At 43.9% G+C, this 24,198-nt stretch overlaps 1 protein-coding gene across 1 annotated transcript in view; it reads right to left on the minus strand.

The window, feature by feature from the left end:
- Arid1b (AT-rich interaction domain 1B) overlaps positions 1 to 24,198 on the minus strand; it is a 350,803-nt gene that overhangs the window by 113,272 nt on the left and 213,333 nt on the right. Inside the window, 1 exon segment of the mRNA XM_021649052.2 lies at positions 23,966 to 24,007. Coding sequence (XP_021504727.1) covers positions 23,966 to 24,007 — 42 coding nt within the window.

The raw sequence follows: 24,198 nt of genomic DNA on the forward strand, positions 1-24,198 counted from the left end.
TGCGCATACATCCTCTTATGCATGCCTAAGAGGTCCAGACCAATGCTTCATAAATGTTAGCAGTGCTCATGGGGAAGGATGGAGAGCTCCCTGTATACCCAGGCAGTCTGCTAAATGTGAAGTCACAAGGCACATGTTCCTCACCAAGGCTGGCCTTGGGAATGTGAAGCCACACAAGCCCCTTGCCCACCACTACTTCAAACAGAACCCACCAGGCTGCTCTTCTGTCATTGCTGCAGCTCAATGTCAATGTCAAGGCAAGCTTAGCCTTGGCTTTTCTGCGCCCTGAGCAAAACCACGAGGAACAACTTGTCATCTTCCTCATTTTAAGAGTTCTGTGTTTAATGTTTCCCATTCGTGTTTACAACCAAAGATAATCACAACTATAAAGGCAATTCTTTGTGAATGCTTTTAAAACTCCTGTCTCATTTGGATGTGGAACTCTAAAATAAGCTGCAATAAAGCTTCTCCAAGGACTGGAATGGTTAATCTAATAACCAGTGCACTGCTTCTTCCAGCACAGCCTGCTCACAGCTCTGGGCAGCTCCAGGAGTGGACGGCAGGGCGCTACATGACTTGTCTACCATCCGCTCAGAACAGACTCACCCCTTCCTGACCTCATATGGCCTGGCATCTTCTGAATTCTTCCAGTGCTAAGCAGCGCTCCGTAAGCCTCTGAGAATAAAAGCAGCATCTTCTCTAAAATCGTGCATGGAAAGATTGTTGAGAACTACTTAGGAACTGAAGAAAAGAGGAGCGAAGGGCAACATGAGACTGTGGGCAGCAGGGCGATTGGTTATGAGCTGAAAGGCTGCCAGTTTGTGGGCCTCAGGGCTCGGTAGGATTTCTCTGTACAGTGCCAAACTCCGACAATATTGTTATGGTTAGAAAGGAATTTCTCACAAGAGCTAACAAAGGCAGAAGGTCATAAATAAACCCAGCAGGGCTGCCTTGTCAGATCTCATTATTAGCGCTGCGGGCACTTGCTTTTCTATGGGCTTCTTACAGGTTCATTTAAGTGTAAGGGTTCCTCCTCGGAAACACACATACTCATAAATAAAACCGTCTTAGCCTAGCCAAGAGAAAGACATGCAGAGTAAATAAGAAAACAAGCGCTGAGAGCTGAGACCCTGCGAGCGACCAACAGGGCCTGTTTTGCAGCCCTGTGCCTGTGTGGCCCTGCTCTGGCCTGACTGCTGGTTCTTAGCACTGGCTAGCAAGCCACCAGCCCGCCTCCCCACAGGACCAGGCTGAAAAACTGGATCTGGGCAGGAAAGAAAGCAGAGCTCCTACGTAGAGCAGAGCACAGCTGTGTGATCATTACAGCAATTATGAAGTGACATTCACTGTTAACTTTATTTCAGCGAAGGAAGACTTTTAACTAACAACAGAAAAGGGGATCTATGGAAATTCCTTCTAGGAAGCTTACTTTTAGCAATGAAAGAGTAGTTTCGTGGTACCATATATTGTCTTTACAAAACGAAAAAGAAAAATTTTAAGGCAATACAGCGTATGCGTAAGAGAAAAAAAAACAGAAAATGAAATAAAAACGATTAGTGGTGCCATTGTTTTATTTTTTCTGCTACATTTCCTTCTTCGTAAGTGAATGTATCTCTGCCTACAATTATGTATATAACTATGAGATATCAAAGGACCAGCCTGTTGTTCTCTATCAAAATGATACGTAAACTGACAATGTCATAATTTGTGCATCTTTAAAAAGTTGTAATTACAAATTACATTGCTCATCTTAAGAGAACAATGGACATTTCCAAATGACAGCAGCCTGCCTCATGGGCTAGGGAGCAGGAGCATGTGCAGTGTGGTTACTCAGCCTTGTGCTGCTTACCGAAGAGGCTGAGCTAGTGACTGCCAGTTGTTACCGGAAGGTGTGTATGTGTGGAGCTCCTTCCCGCTGGCTGCAGCCTCTCATTACCTACCACTCAGGATTATTAGCATCAAGCTGCTGCTGAATTCTTCACAGAGGAAACTCTCCAGGCTTGCTTTAGACCCTGGCAATTGGTCCATGTTCTCAGCATTCAAACAAGATCGCTCTTGGAAAAAAAGCATAATATTTCTAGTACAGGAAACACGAGTAAATAATGAAGGAGAGTTTAAGTGCTCAGGAGTGGGAAGAAACCCACCAGGTCTGTCTCCCCAGGACCAGCAAAGTGGGTTTTGCTAGGAAGCATTCCAGAATCAGGAGTCACTGCAGACTCCCTGCAAGAGGCCAGCACTGCCGACCCTACAACAGGTGCGAACATTTTATGAAATGTATTTGACTGAGAGCTTTCTAACCAGCTTTTAAGGTCCAACGTAGACAATGGGAGGCCACCAGCAGACTTCTGGAACATGCCACTGAGTATTTAGTCAATAGTATTTCAGATAAATGTAAGAGAAGGTAAGTATTAAAGTGTAAAGAGACTAAATTTTTACCCCTTGGACAAGGCACACAACTGGCTGCTAAAACCTGCACAGGGTGATCAGAACCGATAAAAGCCCCGAGAAACCTTTACTTCCCACATTGCATGTTTAAAAGGAGAAGTAGACATCTACAAACTCAAGTGCACAGTCTGTGACCCAGCTTGGCTTCAGTTTGACAGGTATGTCCATTAGCCCCCTAGTATATCATCAAACAGGGCAAAGTGTGTGTGTGTGTGTGTGTGTGTGTGTGTGTGTGTGTGTGTGTATGTGAGCATGTACTTGTATACAAACATGAACAGCTGTGGCTAACAGCATTTCCTAATACTTATTATTTCAGTTTTTAAAAGCATAAAACTATCTGAAAGTCTTGTTTCATTTAGTAAGTAACCATATAACTTTGAGACAAGCATGGTGGCTTATGCCTGCAATCCCAGCACTGAGGGGCGAAAGCAAGAGGGTTGCCATGTGTTTGAGGCCAGTTAGGGCTTCAGAGTGAGTTCCAAGTCAGCCTTGGCTATAGTGACAGCCTGTTTCAAAACAACTCTGTAAGTGATAAACGGAGGAGCCAACATGCAAATACATCCAGCAGCTACGTCGTAGTGTGCACAGCAACGGAAGACAGTCTTATGCCTCCTTTGGTGACTACAAATAAATCTTCTACATTCTGATTTTTCCCTTTTGGTGTGTCTTAATGGATTCTCCCGTTATCCAACTCTTTGGACTTGCAAACACACAGACTCTCCCATACCCTTGGAAGTGGGTCACACAAGGGTTGCACACAGCCCTGTAAATCAAGTGACCATAAAGTGATTCACCTGAGGACAGCTAACCCACACTGTCACAGCCAAAGCATGCAGTACACAGCAAGCCTGCCTGATCTGGGCAGCGCGCCTCAGACATAGCAAAGAACTCAGAGTCACGGTCAGAGGAAAGTCAGATAGCAATAGGTTACATGAATTTATACTGAATGTCTAAGAACTACAATTGCTCAATCATCAGATTTCCTCATTCTGTATGTTGACTACCCCAGGACTTACAGAACCAAAAAGAAGCAAGTGGTGCAGACTGCCTTGCAAGACCCTAAGCCCACCCTCACCCAGGTGCATCAAGCTGTTAAAGAACACAATATGGAATGCGAGCATGACAGAGGCATTTGCCTGAAAAGTTCTTTATCATTAAGGTTTCTCCCATGGAGACTTTAGGGAATTTAACACATTCTATATTGAAGAAACTAATGCACATCCTATTTTACTTTTAATTATCAAGAGACAAGTAAAGATTTGGGAGGTTGTCTATAGTCCTCTGAATGGATGGACTAGTGAAATGGCTTGGTAATAAGGTTGCTTGCTGTCAAATTTGAACCAAGACCCTACAGGGTAGAAGAAAAGATCTGATTCACTTATTCCTACATGATCACTCCCTGAGTCTTCACGTATGTATCCCCGTCACACAGATAAGTTAAATGAAAAAGAATTTAAAAAAATAGGAAGGCAAAAATGTAAAGAAAATGTTTTTCCTCCTTCCTTCCTGCATTTTTTGAAACTCTTGAGAATTGGTTTTCAATGCAGAGACTCTTGTGGACACATCACTATTAAGCCATTAAAATTTCATTTCAATGGATGCTGACACAAGTTCACCAAGTTTTGTGGCTTTTTTCACAAAAACTCAGAACACACTGAAGAGGGGAAATCAGACTATTCTCCACAGTAAAAGCAGCATGGCTGGCTGGCCACCACCACTTTGCAGTAGCAATGACTTCTCAGGCAGTGTTGCTCTTGGTGGGCAGGGCTGGGGTCGGCTGTGGAATGATTCAGCGGGCAGTGGGGCTTCCGGTGGGGTACTGACCACACAACGGTGTGCGTGTGAGGCAACACATCAAGCTAAATATCACAATTTGTACACATCCTGCATTTGTTTTGCTTGTATAATATTTACTTTAAAAAACTGACCTCTGTAGGAGTTTGAGGCCAGCCTGGGCTACAAAACAAATTCCAGGCCAGCCTGGGCTATACTGCCAGACCCTGTGAGGCAAGGGCAGCAAAGCTAACCAGGCAGCTACTTACTCTATAGACTGTCACCTGGCAAGTTAGCATTAAGACACACTACTCTTGAGCATTGTCTTGAAACTAAGAAGTAAGACCTGCTTTCAAAACAGCAACCGCTCCAACGCCAACAGATGTTCTTAAGGGTGCATAATGATCTTGACCTTTGACCCCACGACCACAACTTTTCCAAGCCACTAATGACTTCTCAGCAGGGCTCATTTACCTGTTCCGGTTCAAACACCAACATGCCTGTTAAATCAAGAGTTACTACAACTGATCTTTGCTGCACTGTTAATTACTTTTAGAATTTAAAATAAAAGTAATTAATACAGAGGCACACACATATAGAATGACATTATTTTGATTAAATACAGAACCAATAATATTCAGAGCCAAATAGTCCTAGTTTTTAAAAAAAAAAAAAAAACAACCAAACCAATCAGCCAACTATCCAGCCAACCAAACAAACAAAAAAACCAACCAACCAGACAAGAGAACCAGGGTAACTGTACTCTCCTCAGAAGTTAGTGTTGTGAATTTCCCACCTGACAGGCACAAGCCTGGGTTACAAACAGAATAGAAACAAAAGTCTTCAATATTTACTGTGAGAAACACTGTATTCACAACTAGAAGAAATGCTAGGAAAACCATTTATATATCCACACAAAACAGTGTGGGCTCCGAAAATTACATTTTGTTCTTTTGCATTACAAATGGGGATGGCTGGGAGCTGGGGCCATGGCTCAGTGGTTAAGGGAATTAAGAGCCCTGGCTGCTCTTCCACAGAACCCAGGTTCAATTTCCAGCACCCATGTGGCAGCTCACAAAATCTGAAACTCCCGTTCCAGGAGATCTGACAGCTTTTTCTTCTGTCCTCTGTGGGCACTGCACACTTGTGAGGTACACAGATATAAATGCAGGTGAAACACCCAGATCCAAATACCACGAATAAAACCTTAAAAAAACAAATATATACATCTGAACAAGCTTTCCAGAAAAATATGCTTTGAATTTTCAATGTTTACAAACACATGGCAGTTTTCAACTCCTGAAAAACTGATTTTTAATGCAAAGGGATGAGTATTCTCTTCTTGGGCATCTGGCATTATTAAAAACAAACATGACAAATAATTATTACCAGGGATATGTAAGGTGCTTTAGGGAGACAAGCCAGTCCTGGCGATCAAAACAAATACACTTACTGCATCTTTCTAATAAAGGCTGAACAGTCTGGAGAGGAGCACAAGGTTCTGGGGACACCTTTGAGCCTCCTTTATCGCACCCCACTGACTAGACAAAGGTGCTTGCCTGTCCCAGAGTGTGAGAACCAGAAGGTACTTAGTCACCAGGGACAGCTCCTCAGGCACACGGTCTACTGATAACAATTGCTTTCCGAGCTGGGTACCAATCTAGCTCCCGGCGTATGGATATTTGCTAAAGTAATATCACCCTGAAGTCACCCTGCGACAAACCGTGGAGAACTGAGATTCTCCTAGGTAACACTACAGCTTCTGCTTGAAGCTGTAACAATGAACAAATCATTAGGAGTACAAATCAGCAATAATTCTATACATAAGCAACCACTGTAAACAAAACCAAGAGGACTGCTTGCTAGCCATGTTCACGGCACAGGAGTTTGAGGCCTTGCTTTGATAACTCACGTACGCACGTCTTCTGAGTCCGGTCTGTGTCTGGCACCCACACAAACATGGGCAGCACATGCCTGAAACACCAGTGCTGGGGAAAGAGGTGCAGAGATAGGGCGATCCCTGGAACTTACTGGCCAGCAAGCCTAGCTAAACTGCTGAGTTCCAGGTTCAATGAGAGACTCTGTCACAAAAAAATAAGTTGTCAGCCTCTGGTGCATGCACTGTCACACACACTTGCTGTGTGTCCAGCACTTGGCACAGTGTATAGTATTTACTTATTCAACGAACGCTAATGCCCTCCCTGCCTTTCCGCCAGAACCACATATCACACAAGCACATGAAGATGATGATTGGCAGCTCATTCACCCATACTAGCAGCTGACCTGTCCTGGCACTTGCTTTAGTCTAAGAATTAAGAATATTTTTAGAAGGAGAAAGAAAAGCTACCACATGAACTCCTTTCCCTATTCTTCAAAGCGTGGGGTTGGATCAGTCCAGCTGAACACATCCCGATGTAATTCAGTTCTTTAAAACGTATTTTACAACACCCTCTGATTAATACATGCTTCGTACAGAACCACCACCAGCACAGAAGGGACAAGAGCTCCTGAGCAGAGTGCAGCCATCAATTTCTCGTCCCACAAACACTCAACCAGTTTTCAAAGCAAGCTCAGGTTTGCAGCAATTAGCAGCAGAAACAGAGCAGCTCAATGGCAACAGACTGAGGTCTCCAGCGTGGGGGGGCCTCTGATTGTGGGGATCCGGATTCAGCACTGGGGCTTTGCTGATCACTGTACTATCTCCCCAACTGGCAGCTCACCTGGGCTATCTTCAGCAACACTCATATTTATTTATTATTCCACTTTTGCACTGCAAGATTAGCTGCTGGAAAAAATTTACCATGATGCCTCTTCCATAAAAAAATACTTCCTAAGTATACCATGTGACAGGAAGACAGCAGCAGGGGCACTCCCATTAAGCCCCTTAACTGCGTAAAAACAAAAACTAAACCAGAACTACTTCTGCCTACCAGTTAAGGACTAGCACTGAGTAGAAACTGTATATAGATTAGGATAAGATATTACATTCCATTAAAGTTGTATTTCAGAAAAATGATGATTTTTTAAAAGTGTATTTGTATGGGTACCTTGCCTGCATGTGTATCTGATACACCACTTATGTGCCTAGAAGTCAGAGGTCACAGGGGTCACATTCCAAGACCTGGAGTTACAAACAGCTGTGAAATACCATGTGGGTGCTGGTAATGGACCCTGGGTCCTCTGCGAGAACAGCTAGTGTTCTTAACCTCTTCCACTTGACAACAAATAATTTTCAGTAGAAGTATGTGCTATGTGGTATTTGGAGTCATGCTAAAATTTTACTCACAGTTTATTTGAAAGTAACTTTGTATTTTGTCCCCAATCTGGCCGTGTTAGGATGGTAAAAGTCATAGACCACAAGTGAAGAAGAATACCTTGGACTAGTATCTATTCCCACCTACTGTCTCATAGACAGGATTGTTCACCACCACAGGCTTCTTTTCCTGCAAGATGGGAAGATCACTGCCACAGCTACCTTGCAGATCTGACAAAGACATAAGTAACAATAATCCAACCCCAGCAGCAACAACACAAACAAGGCCCTGAGAGTACTGGGGACTCCTGGGAGTTCCTGAGCAGTGCACACCATCTTCACCATGCTCTTCAGTATTGTATGCTATTAATGCAATTCTACTGTTTACGCTGCTACAGTAGTACAGTAGTCAGCAGGTGACAGAGCTGCATTCAGGTGCAGCCAGGCTCTAGGCAGCATGCTTTCTACTATACTACAGTCTAAATAAAAACATAACCAAATGCAGTTAAAACATTCAACTAAATGTTTTTATGACCATTAGAGGACAGGGAGAGATTACAGAAGGTCCCAGTTGAGGATGGCGTCAGCATTGTCATAGGAAGCAATCCCGCTTGTGCAGAGCCTATGCATGTGGGCTAAGAGTGGGAACAGGCAACATGACTCCAGCATTCTTAAGAAGGGTGCAATGAGAGGACCAGCCGCTCCATGGGGAAGAAGCCATAAAAGATAATTTGTGAGTTAACTAACCAGAGACTGACAAAATTAACCTTGGTGTGGACAAGGAATTTGCTGAGATGGAAAGGAAGGACAGAGCTCAGAGAAGCTGAAGGGGGAAAAATAGCAGGGGGCTAAGGACCAAATCAAAACCATGTAAAACAAACCACAAGCAGATGCTAGGCCCTCGCAGCACTGAATCTGTGCTAAGACTGCATGGCGGGCCTTGCACATGGGAGGGACAGAGAACAATGAGATGGAACATTTGGCCTTCCTGGATCTGAACATTCTCTTAAAAATAAAATTTTTAAGAGAGGCCGGGGTGGTGGTGGTGCATACCTCTGATCCCTGCACTGCAGAGGCTAAGGCAGGAAGATCTCTGAGATGGAGGCCAGCCTGGTGTACTCGCACACTTCGGGGCAGCTAGGACTACACAGCTAGAGGCCTTGTCCTAAACAAACATTTATGAGCACGAGCATGAGGGTTTTGTCTACATGTATATACACCACATGTGTGCAGTGTCCACACAGGTCAGAAGAGGACCCTGGATCTGAGTGCTGGGATCCAAACCTGGGTCTTCTAGTGGAACAGTAAGTGGTCTGGATTACTGGCTCATCTCTACAGTGCCCACGCTTTAACATGAGTTTAAGAGAAATATACATCTGCGTTTGTAAATCAGGTTAAGGCTTTTGTCGGCTGATTTACCCTTTAATGAAAAGTGTCGGCCGGGAAGAACTGATGGGGTGACTGCGCACCGAGGTCATTTTCTTTGGCTGGACACAGACCTTGGCGTGTTACATTTACTCGTCCAAGCATGTGTCTGTGTCCAGATAATACAGTATTTAATAATTATCTCTTCTAGATAATTACTAATTCCTAACACACACACACACACACACACACACACACACACACACACACCTGTACACTAAACTGGGCCCCCTCCGTGGTGGCATCACTGGTCTGAACGCAAAGCTCAGAGGTGCTCCCAGGTTCTGTTACAGGAAGGGTCCAGCTGACACTAGTCTGCACAAACTCATCAGGCTTTGTTTAATGTTGGTATCTAGACAGGGAGCTGGCAGCCAAGTTCCTGCTTCACTAATTACATTCTTTTCCAAAAGTTCACCCTGCCTAGGTGTCCAGGTAATTGCAGTTAAGGCAGGAATTGGTAATTAGAAAGTCACATAGCCTGCCAGGAATAACACACTTCCTCATGCCATGCTGCCCACAGAACTGACTCTCTTGGAAAGGATGGACGCTGATGAAAGTGGCAGCGTAGATGCTGATGAAGCACCTCACCAAAATAAACAGCAGCACGCCTTACGCTCCTCCAACCTAGGTATCTCCTCTACAGTAGAAGGTGTTCCACAAGCCTGGAACCACGAGGGCAGAAACAGAATCACTAGTCTTCAACAACCCACAGGCACACGCCCACTACTGCTGCCGCCATCTGTCTTGGGCAGGGCCTTCTGGCTACTTCCTAGGCTTGCTGTGGAACTGGAGGTTTAAGGAAATAAAGGGCCATTAGGGGTCCTGCTGATTATTGTGAACCCAGTACTGTTCTAAGCACCTTTCTCATTGAAAGAAATTAAATGTTGCATCAGCTAGCCCCCGAAGACAACTGTAACGGACAAAACCAAACAGCCTTTACCCTATTTCCATTAGAAGCCAACTCCATCCTTAACAAACCTCATCCTCTCTGCATCCCACTGAATATGTACCCAATGAATTTACCATGTGATAAAACTTTAAGGCAGGGAAGCAAGCACAAATGCTCTTTTATGTCATCCCTGTAGAAAAAAAACCAATGATACATCTTAGTTGATTCTTCATCCAAACCCAAATACAAGTGCCAATTTCTAAATACAACTTCCCTGTTTTCTCCTAAAAAGTTTGTTCCTAAGAAGTTGAACAGCACGCTGTCACCATCACCTCCAGAACTTCTATGCCAATAGATACGACACAGTATTGACTCATTTTGCAGCTAAGGCACCTCTGGCCATTATTACATCTTACTGAAACAGCAAGGCAACCTGATCAGCCTCCCAGTCTTTCCTACAAACACAGAGTTTCTATCTTTGTTTCCGCTGCCCATGAGACTGCTGACCCTGCTCAGCCCCCTCAAGGACTCCGTGCCTGGCCACACTGTATATTCTCCTTATCACCTTCAGGGTCACTGTCACAGCTGGCCTGGCCCAGCCCCACTGTTCAAACTGCACTGCAAGTGTCCCCAGCAGCGAAGGTAGGGTCCCCAGCAACAGTCTCTCCTGTGAGTTTGCTCCTGTGAGCATCAACAGGGACCCTTCAGGAAGGGGAAAGCCAAGCACAACTGGCTGAGGCAGTGGCTGCTGTACTACCTCAGAGAAAAGTCCCACCTGAGCACAGCACAGCTGAGCTGGCTGGAGACAGGAAGGGGGTGCTGTGAGGAGATGAGCTTCAGGAACAGGACTTTGGCCTGAGGAGGAACTAGAGGCTCAATGGTAGTTACAAATTTCATCTTGTAACTGCAGGCTCCCAGAGATGGCTAGATCCATTTAAATATACCATTAAAACTCAAAAAGTTCCAGAAGAAAAAAAAAAGAAAAACAATGCATGCTGACATTGGAAGTTCATTTAGAAGTCAAAACCATCCATGCAGTCACAGAGTGAGCTGTTTGTGTTCAGCTCTGTCTGAAGTCAAGCCTTCTATGCTTTTCTTTTGATCTGAGAATCAAGTGCAGTAACTATTTCATTTACATTTTTGACACATTTTCCAAACATGAGTAATTAAAAAAATATCATTAGACCTGCCTCAGGTCTTCCTAGTTAGACGTTTGGCTCTGTGGAATTCCTCTCCACAAGGGCTAAAACTGAGCACATAGAAATCCCATTTCAAACACATAGTTTTCCTTTAGGGTATTCTGGAAGGAACCAGATGTTAGCAGAGGTAATCCACCATATCTCCACACAGAATTATACAAGGAAAACTAACCCCCAGTTTTAAGAAGATAAAAAGTAGTTTAAATTAAAACATACATACATACATACATACATATATATATATATACACACACACACATATACTATATTATATGAGTTTATTCACAGAACTTACAGAATATTTTAAGTTACACAGAATCTTTTAAAAGTAAATTTTATTATGTTCTCCTTTTTATATCCCAAAATAAGTAGTCCACATTGAAAGTCAAAATAATGACTTAAAAATGTTTTTCTTCCTTAGCATCTCAAGTCTCCACAGCAGCAGTTCTCAACCTTAAAAATGCTGAGACCCTTTAACACACTCCCCCAACAATAACATTACTTTGTTGCTACTTCATAACTGTAATTTTTCTACTGTCATGAATCAATGTGACTGCACAGGGGTCGCAACCCACAGGTTGAGAACCATGATCTAGGGCTAAGCATAGTTCATTTTCTCCTGGCTGGACCGTGCAGTCTCCAGAGTTCACCAAGCTCGGCTGCTGGAAGGAGAGCATGGTCACGAGAGCCTATGAATGCCAGCACTGAGCACAGGAGCTCAGAGCGTCCCTTGCGGGAAGACAAATGCCTTTCCACAGGCCTCCCAGGCTAGTATGACAGAGCTGTGCAGGACCTATGAAATTCAGGTCCTAACTGGCTGACTCTTAGTTAACAATAGCATATTGTCTTGGGTGGGCCTGGTCTAAGGAGCAAAGCTGTATAAAAGGTCAGTGGGACATGAAGCAAATCTTGTGCTGGACTATCAAAAGGAGTTGGCAGGTGGCAGAAAGCTGCGGCTCTCCAAGAACTGAGTACACCCTGACTGACCTCCCCCAAGAACACGAGAGCTTCAGAATTACAGCCACACACAGGTGAATTCTGCAGACCAATGGTGAGAACCTAACCTCAATGGTTCTGTTAGAGCTGCTTTTTGAGATCCTGGGCAGAGGATGCCAGCACTGGCCACCTGGCCTGCAACATAGAAACTAGCGTTGTGCTAGTGCTTCTGATCTGGCCACAAAATAGAAGTGACTCCTTAGAAGAATTGCTTTGGGCCCCTGACCACCCAGCACCCATACCTGTGAGGCCTTGTAGGAAGGGAGAGGCCATGCTTCTTTCTCCTTCAGTGCTATGTTCCCCTCTAGCCCACTGGTCAGGAACCACTTCCTCAGCAGAGGCAGCAGACCCAGCTGAGAGGCAAGTGCTCCTGGTTAGCTTCCTCTCATCAAAGCCAGGCCCTAGTTTGTGAGTCACCATGTCATTGCTGGGGATTGAACTCAGGACCTTTGGAAGAACAGCCAGTGTTCTTAACCTCTGCACCATCTCTGAAGCCACCAGTTCCTAGTTTGTGATGTGGCCAATATGGGCTGCCTACCTCCTCAGGTTTACTGCAGCTAGCTTTAAATTCCAGCATGGGCTTGGAACCTCTACACATATTGAAAAAATATTATTAGTCCAGAGCCCTTATAAGCAAGCCCAACCAAACAGCACTCAGCTCTAAGTGAGCAACAGATACCCGTGATGCTGAGGAAAGGTAAGGAAGCTGGTTTTATTGCTTCTGGTTACGAAAATCTGTTTCATGTCCCAGCATTTTTCAAAGGTTAAAACTTAATATAAGGCAAAGAATGGTGACATGTGGTTCCCAACATGTAGTTCTTTAACTATAAATCAAACTTACAGTGAGACATATTACATCAGATAAACAATAAAAAGCTACAGAACAATGAATGAGCTTTGGGTTTTGTTTTTGTAACATACAAAACAAAGTAAACCCTTTGGGAGCTAAAGACTGAAAAAAGTCCGTATTTAAGATAAGAACTTGTGAAGATTCAGACACAAGTTGCAGCATTTAATACCTGCTTAGTGGTGGGGGCAGAGGTGGGGTGGGGCTCGAACACTCGAGTGGCTTGTGTTTCTTTTGAGTACAGAAGGAAACAGGTTACTGACAAGAAAGAATGCTCAACGTAGAACTACTCCCAATCCCCAGGGCAGCTGCAACGCTTTGCTTTCTGAAATGTGGCACTTGTATTAGTTATAACTCAAGCTTTCATTTTCTGGTATAAACTCTTTGAGGCTGCCCAGATGTTGATTTCCTTTATAGCTTCTACTTTCTCCCACAATGTTCTCTTATATAGCTATGAGAGTCTATTTTGGAATCACAAACATCAAAAGAAAGTATCCTGATTGAAGCTTTACTTTGTTTTGGATCAAATGTGAAAAACAAAAAAAGCTAGCAAGCAACAACAGCAAAAGAGAAAGGAAAGGAGGGAGAGAAGGAGGGAGGGAGGAAGAGAGAGAGGGAGGGAGAGAAGGAGGGAGGGAGGGAGAGAGGGAGAAAGAGAGAGGGAGGAAGGAAAGGAGGGAGAGAGGGAGGGAGAGAGGGAGAAAGAGAGAGAGGGAGGGAGGGAAGGAGGGAGAAAAGAAGAGAGGGAGGGAGGGAGGGAGGGAGGAGACCCCATAGAAACCTTAAACTGACTGACAGAATGCAGGCCCATCTTGGGATGACCTCTCTACAGTGCTGCCCTCACCCCGGAGCTGGGCTGAAAGCTACGTGTTGGTCAGTGCTGCTGAGTCAGCACAGTGACGCTTGGCTGGCTGGAGAGAATTCAAGTATGTACAAATATCACCACCTTCATTTCACTGATACACCAGCTCTGCTAAGCCCCTCCCCCAATATTCCTGTTGCCTCATCCACAGGTGTGGGGTAGGGACATTTTCATAGACTACTGTCCGGTGTGTTAAGCGCTTTGCCTGGGAGCCATCATGTGCAAGGCCTGCCTTCGCTTTGAGCCACCGACTGCTGCAGACTGCTGCATCTGCCACATCATTTCCTGTTAACTGAACACGAGGATAAGAAAGCAACACCAACACCACACAAATAACCACGTAAGTGCAGAGTATAACATTTAAGTACTGTTGAGAAACGTGGGCAGAAGGCTCCCATGGCCGTGACAATGGGAGACAGCACAGAGAGAGGAATTATATTCTTCCTGTGTTTTCCAGAAAATGCCACTACCTGACTGCCTCAGGAGGACACTCCACTGAGGGCCCCAACTCTGTCACTCAAGAATTATCTGTACACTTTCTCACTAATTCTATTATTACATTCTCCTGATGTTATAAATATTCATTCTTCTTGTCTCCCGGCCTGCACTGATTCAGAAATAGACATAGAGAATGTAGATGTTTTGAGCCTTATATCTGAAAGATGCGAATTCAGAAACGCTGCATGTTACATTCAGTAGGAGCTGAGACTGTAAATTTAAGAGTTCACAAATATTGCCATCTAAGGTAAAAGTGGTTCTACAATTGTTTTTCCTTAATACAGAATGTTTTGTATATTCTCATTCTGCTTTTATTTACTGGATTCTAAACTACATATCTGTTCGTACTGGAAGCAAGATGCTGGAAGATCTAGTCGTCTTGTGCTCATTTCTATTTGCTGCATTAGTTTAAGGCACATTTTCCTTTATTTCACTTTTCCACAAGCCATAAAAAACCTCATTTCTAATTCATCCGTTGGTTCAGCTTAACCTCTCCTCTCAGCAATTAAAGCACTCTGCGCACCCCTCATCTATCACACAGCCAGCTAAATAATGCATCGCGTCCCCGCTCTTCTTTTATCATCCCAAATGACAGGTATTAGCATATCTCCCCAGTCAATTACAGTGCAGCAGAATAATCACAGCATAATTGGGCGAAAGCCACTCTAATCACCAGCCCTGCAAACGCACAGAATAAAAACTGAGTGGCAGTTCAGACAGGCCTTGCTCTGGTCCATGACTCCAGCCAACAAGCCTGGCAGATCTCCATTTCCTTCCCTTCAGAGCTAACCCTTTGGGGAGGTCAAGTTCTCCATGAATCTCTGTGCCCAAGAGAACATGTGCGAGCTTCGCCACCCAGTGTGCGACATGTGCGCCTGTTGTCACCGCCTGGGCTGGCCAGTGACGGCCGCTCAAGCTACCACACAGCACACTGTTTGCTCAGGAAGCAAAACTCATTTCACCGGGGTGATGTCATCAGGTGTTTAATCGCAGCTGAGATGAACTTTTATAGAGGTGATCACTGTCAGGGCTGCAGACCTTGGAGTGTTCACACAGGGAGGAAGTATTTTTTTGTATCTCAATCAGCGTTTCTCAATTTCATCCTAAATCATTTGTTTATCACAGGAAATAAGTTTTTAAGTCTGATAACGGCTGTTATTCTTGTTATACACATTAAAAGATTTCCAAAATTCACAATACTAGGCATTGTTCACACATTCAGTTGACCAAAGAAGAGGGGGCCTTTGTTAGGGCCTTAAAGAAGAGCGAGGCAAGATAGGAGTATGTACTGAGAAACTTGGGGAAAGTAACACACCTAAGACAGTAAACAGTAAACATGTTTACATAAATTCCAAGGCGTTCGATTATTTATAGAATACTTCCTACAATTTCATTAATTTTACCATGTCAAATACAGACTATTCAAATCCTATACTTATTTCTCACGTAAATAATATACGTTCATTTACTACTTCATTTTGATTTCCCTTTCAATAAGAAATGAAGCAATTCTGGAATGGACATTTCCTTGGTGCAGGGGTGAAGGATGTTGGGCGTTTCTTTTAGAAAGAACACGAGCACCAGGTAAGTGATTTAAAACAGCCAGACACAGCTGCAGGAACAAAATCAAGTCGTGATACAGTTTAACGTGCTGCGCCACAGGGTGGCAAGTCCCACCACGTCAGGACTTCTCTGTCCTCTTCCACACTCCTCACTCGCGTTCACAGATCTGCCTAAACCCTCACACTGTAAACCACAGCGTGAGCAGACACACAGAAAGGCTGCACTGAAGCTGGCAGTCCTTGGAGGGCAGTCGGTGGAATTTTGTGCATTGGCACATGGGGACATACAACCACTGGCTTTGTGTGCATATCGTTAGCTACGGCAAAACCTTCGGCCCAACAAGTCAATCAGTGGTAGTTGGGCACACTAGATCTCAGTGAAACATACACTATGATGGCAACAAGGTGAAAGGCCACATTTACTGCTTCTGTTTCAGAGTGTCATAATTCTCAAACACAAGTCTGTGATACAGTCCAGCCCCTTAATACCCACGAACAGCCAAGATTCACACAAGATGGAGAAGCCAACCGCTCAAAGGATAAAAATGCCTTCTCCGGATTGTTGCCTCCAGAACTTCCCTGGCCTGTCTTTGCAGTGTATCCCACAGAGCACAGTACTTCAGCTGTCAAATGATTGTTTTATTTCTTATTTGGGAGTAAGTTTTATATGGATTTATCAGAGGCACATCAGGGATATAAATATTAATTCAACAAGTCATTCCTAACCCTGCTCAAATCTGACTTTTCAAAACCATCCACTAATAGTCTTTAATTCATATAACTGTTCTACTTGGCTTCAAGCATCTTCCAACATATTGGCTCTTTCAACACCAACCACTTTGACATTCTCAATCGACTTGAAAAAACTGACAGCACTTGGGAAGAAGCCAAATTTAAGTCATGGGGAGGAGAGGGGAAGGGCCTTCACCATCTAAAGAAACAGAGCTGGTTTCAGCTTGGCATTGGAGAGAAGCTAAAAGATGCACAATCAAAACTGGCAGCCATCTTCCCCACGATCTGTTTTTTCTTCTACCTAGCAACCCTGTAAGTAGCCTGCTGACTGAAAGCTGAACAAAGCTATAGGCCCCTGACACCTACCTCCAACCATATGTGAGTAAGACCAATGAGTGGTTTTGGAGTGTTTGTTACCAGAGAATTAAGCCCTCAAAGAAATACTGCCAAGATCATGTCCCCAGAGAAAGACAGTCAGTCAGACTTCAAACTACATGAGGAACAAGATTACTCCCTCCACCACTCCTTCCCCAGGAAAATGACATCCTCTGAGAGCCACAGTCCCTGAAAGCACACTGAGTTCCTAGCGGCTTTTTGCAAAACTGGATTAGACTATGACCAAGTAGGCATGAACTGCCCAAGTCACGGCACCCTCGGCTCACTCTGTGCACCAGCATCACTGGTCAGAGGCACACTCGCACCATGGCACTCAGCAGACTCAGGACAGGTGATGAGCAACTGGCCTGTCCATCCAGTGCTCGCCACCTACCAGATCAGGAAAGAAAATCCTGCTGGAGAAGGAATGCCCACCACAACTTGGTCATGCTAGCTCTGGCTCCTTGTACACTGTGGTCAGACAGTCTAGAAAGTGTACATGCTTGACTAGCTTAAGTCATGTAGTGGCTAGTTTCTTGCCATGTCACCCAATGCACAACTTGTGATGCCCCAGTACAAACAAACAAACAAAACAAACACACACACACACACACAAAAAAAAAAAAACCCAAAAAACACACATACCTGGGCTGAGCAATTAAAAAAATTATTTTGCCATTCACTAGGTTTAAATCATTCACGGGAGGCTTGATACACTAGATGGAGAATGTCAAAACACCAACCCTGGACTATTTTTACACCGTGAAGCTGACAGCCCTGGAGGAGTCGCTGGAACACGCAGACGCTGGCTTGGAGGACTAAGAGCGAACACTGCTCTAGTTTCCTGTAGAAAGCGTTCGCCTGGGAGCAGGACACGGGTTTTGTCCTATTTTGTTTCTAGAGAGGGCATAAAATACGTGGCTTTACCTCTCAGCCTTCCTCACTGTAGAAAATTTGAGACTAATATTTTCAGTTACTCTTCCTCTTTCAGAAAATAAAAAATAACTGACCAAGACTCTAGAAGTCAGTCAAGACAGCTGTTAAAATTTGAAAAGAAGACAAAGGTGGCAGAAAACAAAATTCCTATACTTGTCTCTCTTCTAAAACTTTCTGCCTGACTTCACTGAATAAGATGTCTTTGGAGGTGGGGAGGTGAGACAGCGACAGACAGACAAAACTCAGCTCCTAGACAAGCAGCCTTTGTTGTAAGCTGGCAGACAATAATCTGCTCCACATTTAATACAAGCCTCAGAATTAGGAAAACCCTAACATCTCTTCTCAAATACCTCCTCAGCATGTCACATGTGACCTAACAGACAGGTGTCATCCCAGCACTTACATGGAAGAGGCAGAAAGATGGCTGCTAGGTCAAGGCCAGCTTGGTCTGGAGAGGCAGGGCTACATGGTGAGACCTTGTCTCAAAAATCACAATCAAAACAAAGCAATACTTTCCAACAAGACTGTCCCCTACCCTCTGAATTTCAAATAATTTGGTTCTCTGAATCTTGTATTTTTTTCTGTTTCTGTTTTATTTTCTGTCTTCCTGTAAAGCCAGAGTTTAAAATAAGCCCCCAGTAAGAGATTAAATATAAGCAATACCGCATCAAAACACTGCAAATGAATATAAACAAAACACATCTCCCAAACCTTCCCTACACAACAGTAAAAGTAATGCAAATTCGGCTTAAACTCAGGCTGTAAGTGTATGTGAGCTACCAGCAGATGGCAGAAGCAAGGAAGCAAAGCAAGAAGTCGGGGCCTGAAGAAGAGATGGGATTAGACTTGCTGAGGTTGCTCAAGCCCCACCTGAGGCCTGGCTTCAGGGAAACCTTGAATCTGTCTGCTTCACTCATGCAGTGTAACATTTAGGCTAGATGACCAAAACAGCAAGGAATAGACTTGGCCCTCTATCTCACTAGGATTTCTAACATATGTCAGCATTTCAGTTAAATTAAAAACACCAAAGCAAACCCTTCCTACCGAGCCCTGTGAACATGGCAGAACTTCAAAAGAAAAGTGCTTGCAGCTCGATTTCAATGCCATCATTCCCTTAAACACGCCTCTGTGTGAGTTACCGTCACATCCACAGAGCTATCCAGGAAATTCACTAGAAAGCACATCTTGGGATGACAGCAAGAGGGTGGAGGAGTCGATACTAATGCAACTTCAAAGAAAACTGAATACACAGCCGTTTCGAACAGACTGGGGTACTTTGCAATTGAAGGCAACCACATCCAGAATCTTACTATGTGCAACCAAACACTCTAACCCAGAAGTATTGCACTGGTGGTCCAGGAGACACAATGCTTGTCCAGCCCGTGACTGACAGCAGGCCATCCCTACTATGCTTTTGTTTCTTTGCTGAAGTAACATCCACTCTGCTCCCTGGCATCTTGATAGGACTGCAGAGTCTGTTAGTCTCCTATTTATCTTAGCATGCCCTGTTGTTAGTCATTTGCTCTTCTGTGAAGTATGTTGTGTTAAAGTGTCACAGATAGGATCTGGGACCTTTGGGAGTGAGTTGGCTGATAGCTATGCTCTCTATGGCTACCACTAGCAGGCTACTGAAATGCTGCTGTCCAAACTCTGGGGATGATCTTTAATTTTAGTTATATTGTATCCATTTGAATTTGCATGGCTACATATGAGTGGTTAATTCATAGATCAGGTGTCCAAGTACACAGTGAGTGCAGAGAGGTCCTTTCAAAATCCAGAAAGACTGAGAAGAGAAGGGTGTCTTGTGAGTTCTAGCTGGGCTGGTTGGAAGAGGAAACACTAACTCCACCCTGTCCTTCCCATGGTTACTTGACCAGGGGCCCAGCAGAAGGGCACTGTCACTGCTGCTTTCTCTCCACCTATGACTTTTATGTATACCATTATAACATTCTCTCCTATATGGAGGAGGTAAAATATAGATTGTTTCAGAATAGTTTGTGATGTGCACCATTAAATAAACCCAAATATGACTTAAATTGTGAGAAATTAAATCTCTGGCCTAGTTAGATTTTCACAATTAAAAATACCTTATTTTGCAAAACAAACCAAAGCTCCCTTGGTATAAAATTTTACAGATTAATTCCTTTGTTCTTGGTAACTTCTAGGCGAAAATGGAATCCCATTCTGTTCTATAGAATATAAGGAGCAGATTCCATTGAGTTTGTTCCTCCTGTCCCTGCATTCCTACAGTAAACACAAAATACGCACAGCCACAGAGTCATGTGGATGGAGAGCAGTAGAATGAGAGAGACTGCGGTTGACAAATAAGACTGCAGAACTTTACTAACAAGTGGACCTAAGTTCAGCCAGATAAACCACAACCAGTTAGGTCTCAGTGTTGACTACCCTCACTTCACAGCCTCAGCCAACACCCAAGCCATCCTTCTAGCGGGCTCTGAGAAGCAATTGAAAATTGCCACACTGGACACAGACCCAGATAATGGGAAGACAGTGAGATGGAATGTAGCAGCGCTGTGCCAACATCCACAAGGCTTTCCCTCTCAGAAATCACAACCGTCACACAATCAGACCTCCAGAGTAAGCATTAACACTCAGTGTTACCCAAGAGCCACTATGAATAGAAAGAAAGGAACAAAGTGACTCTCTAAGTGAACAGTCATGCTGGGAACAAAAGGCCACATAATAGGACTAGGCCAAGCCACATCATGCCATCTCTCCTGTACAAAAGACAAAGAAAGGAAGGTGGCACAGGAGAAATTCCAAAGGAGCTGTGAGGGCAGCACACAAGGCAGAGAAGACAGGAGGCCTCAGGCTGGAGAAGACCTGGTCTGAGATGCAGAGGGGAAGGAAAACATTCTAAAGAAGGGTATGGGAAAGGATGAGCTCAGAGGGAGACAGTGTTTCGGGTCTGTTAGGTGGATGTAAGATGGCCAGGTTGACCTCAGCAGTTGTCTTTTTCTCTAGTGCCTTTTCAACCAGATGTGCATAAAAAGTAATCATATCCAGGATTTACTTGAACACTCTATTCCTGGTTACTGTAGCTTACTCAGCCTTTTGTATTTCATAGCAACCAATTTTAGGTGCCCCAAACAAGTGCTAAAAATTATTGCCAAAATACTATAAAAAGCAAAATGATAAGAAAGAACAGCGTTTGTGTGCACACACACAAGTGCTAAGAATTCTAGGGAACTAAGAGGAATAATAACAAGTTCTTGTTCATTTACTAGGAAAGGCCATGTGACCTCAGGAAGATCAGAAAACAGACTCTGGGATCAAGAGAAGTATTAACATTGGAGATCATTCCAGGGAGAGCTGGGGCTGGGAAATGCATGGGTGTAGGCAGGAGTACATCATACAGAGTGCACCCTGAAACCCACTCTGGGTTCAGGAGATTGTAAAACTCTCCCACAGAAGAATTCTCCACAGGGAAGGTTGAGGCAGAGCCATAGCCGTAAGGAGACAGGGTGAAGCGCCCTGATGCCTTGTATGGTACCATGATGGCCACAAAAATCACACTGTTCCCTGTTCTTTTCACCACCCACGCAGCAAGTTTACTCTTGTTAGCAGCATCTTTCTTACATGTATCTATTTGCTATGTATTTATCTGGGGAGTGCATGTGTGCTGTGGCTGAGACCTGTCCGTCTGTGTGGGGGGGGGGTAGGTGTCTCTGTATGTGGGGTGTCTGTGTGTATGGTGTGTGTCTCTGTGTATGGACTATGTCTGTGGGTTGTTCAGCTGACCTGTCAACTCAGTATAACTAGCAACTTTACTTTGTTCATTTATGATACAGAAGACATCATAGTCACGGAAAACAGTAACTAACCATGTTTGCTGACTGATATCCTGCAAACTATACAACAATTACTATGATTAAGTTTTGATCAAAACCAAAGTTAAGAACAATGGTTTCAAGGTTGCAGATTCCTCTGCGAATAAAGATGGATGTTGGCCCACATTTTATAAGTAGGCATTTCTAGTCACTTTGATTCTTGTTTGCACAAACACACAATTAAAAATTAATTTAACCATCCTAATTGTACAAACAACAACAACAAAAAACCCTCCAGAATTCTGAATTTACTTAAAAGTCTAAAACTCCACAAAAACACCTGGAGTGTCTAACACTGTGAAATAGTTATAAGCATTTGAGTTGTTGGTGTTTTTTTTTTTTTTTTTTTTTTTTTTTTTTTTTTTGAGATAAGCCGTGGTAAACAATACTCTAGCACCTCTGTGAAAATAACACTTAAGAAGCAGGAGTATAACTAAGCCCCAAAAATTACATAAAAAATACTACTCTCCAGCCAGCCCCAACAATCAGGTTAGTTTTATATGACTTGAATGGTTTTTCCCAGTTTTGTTCACATGCAGACACCAAAAGTTCTTTGTTTATCTGGGTCTCAGATCTTTCCAGTGACACTGAGGATAAGTTGTCTGTACTGACATGAAGCTTTTAGATTTTAGTTTGGCCTAAGATAAGGGGAAATATACAAGCGGGGAATAATTAAGAACACAAAACTAAAGTGAACTAAAGTGAGAAGGAAAGAGGACAAGGCAGACCTATGAGGACAGGCAGGGGCTGTGGGCCTGGGGAAGGCCATCCCTGCTAATGAGCAAGTGAGGCAGACACTTTATTTTCTCGGCAATTATAACAGGAAGGCACACTAGTGGTGACTAATGACAAATATCTACATTTTCTAAAAGATAAGATAAATTTTCAAGGTGAGATATGTGAGCTCCAGAAATACCTGTAAAAATACAAAAATTTTCAGAAATTCCTATCAGTCTGCAAAAATAAAAAGTATCTAAAACTCTAAAGACCTGGGCCAGTTTACTCGGCAAAGGTTCTTATACATGGAATTCAGGGTTAGAAAAGCAATGTGATTGGGTCTACACACTCCACAGCCCAAGCCACTGCCCAGCAGGGCGGGGCACCAGATGTCGGCTCCACTCATCTTCATCTTTTGCTGCATATATAAACATAGTGGATTCTGGAGATAAGCTCACAAGTTTATTAAGTATGCAGTGAATATTCTGCATGCATGCTGGGAATTAAATACAAAACCAAAGATTCAGAAGATGATAATCTTGTGTTAAATACTGTATATACTGAATTAACTCTTCAGAATTATAATATTTAGTAATTTCTGACATGAAACATAAAAACAATTACGCTTTTAACACATAAACCTATAATGTATGTGCATTAATTATTAATTTATATTTTCTTTCAACTGTGATGCATAATCTCACCCAAACAGTGCCGACGGGGTGGTGGCCATCTCATCTTATTAGCATAATTATGAGCCTGTAAGCACATGGAGTGGCCAGTAGAAAAAAACTCAAACAAATAGAAACAACTTTTCATGTGATTGTGAAGACAGAGCAAAAAGGAGTCAGGTGAGTCACCCAGCCATGAGAGGTTCCCACCAACCTTGCTTTTCAGTGGTACCTACTCTACACCGCAGGCTCCTGCAGAAATGAACTCAGGCCGTTGTAGTATGTGGCTCATTTATGTATGAGATAAAAACACATTCCCAGATGCCCTGACCCACAGCAGCTCTTCTTCCTCCTTGCTTGTGCTAATCTCTGTATAATCCAAGCCTTCAGAACTCAGCCCAGGGCCCAGCTACCCAAAAAGACTTTCCTCTGCTCTCCTCCTGGTGCATTCTCTGTCCTCCTGTGTGTGGGCACAGCAGGTGTGTAGCATGGATTAGAACCCACCCAAAAGACGACTCATCTGTTTACAGGCTTTTGCCAACCAACTGTGGGCTCCTTCTGGGAAGAGGCTGGGCTTTAATTCAGTGGGGATGAAGTAGGGATGAGGAATCAGTCAAGTCATCGAAACAGGACCTGTAAGCCTGATGCAGCAAGCTACAATTCAGTGGCTACATCTATTGAGTTCCCCAAATGGGAGTTGACAATGAGGTAGGGTGTCAGAAAACCTGGCTCTCGGGGCTAAAGCCAATTTAGGAGCCAATCACTGCTACACAACACCCTGGGTTCTCAAAGGCTAACCTCAATCACAGCCTAGCTGCTAATTTAAACGTGGGCTTTTGGTAAGCTTTGGTACTTGATTAGAGCAGCAAAGCCCTGCACCTCCCTAGGAAATGGGGGTGGGGACCTGCATGATAAACCACACCAGGCCACACACCTTGAGTCCAAAGGCTGCATCCTCCGAGGCCAAGACTTCAACCTGCAATCATAAGGAGAGAAATAATTTAGGCACTATGAAAAACCCCTCCAAGGGCAGCCCTAGAAGCTCAAGCCAGGTGAGATGGAGGAGGAGCGGCCAGTTGAAGCTGGCTCCTGAGAGGAGGTCAGGAGGGATTCTGTGAGTCCCCACAGGGCAGCGTGCTTCACTGTGAGGACCCACTGCCCTGATGT

The sequence above is a fragment of the Meriones unguiculatus genome, chromosome 20, assembly GCF_030254825.1.
Source record: "Meriones unguiculatus strain TT.TT164.6M chromosome 20, Bangor_MerUng_6.1, whole genome shotgun sequence".
In the NCBI taxonomy this organism is placed as follows: domain Eukaryota; kingdom Metazoa; phylum Chordata; class Mammalia; order Rodentia; family Muridae; genus Meriones; species Meriones unguiculatus.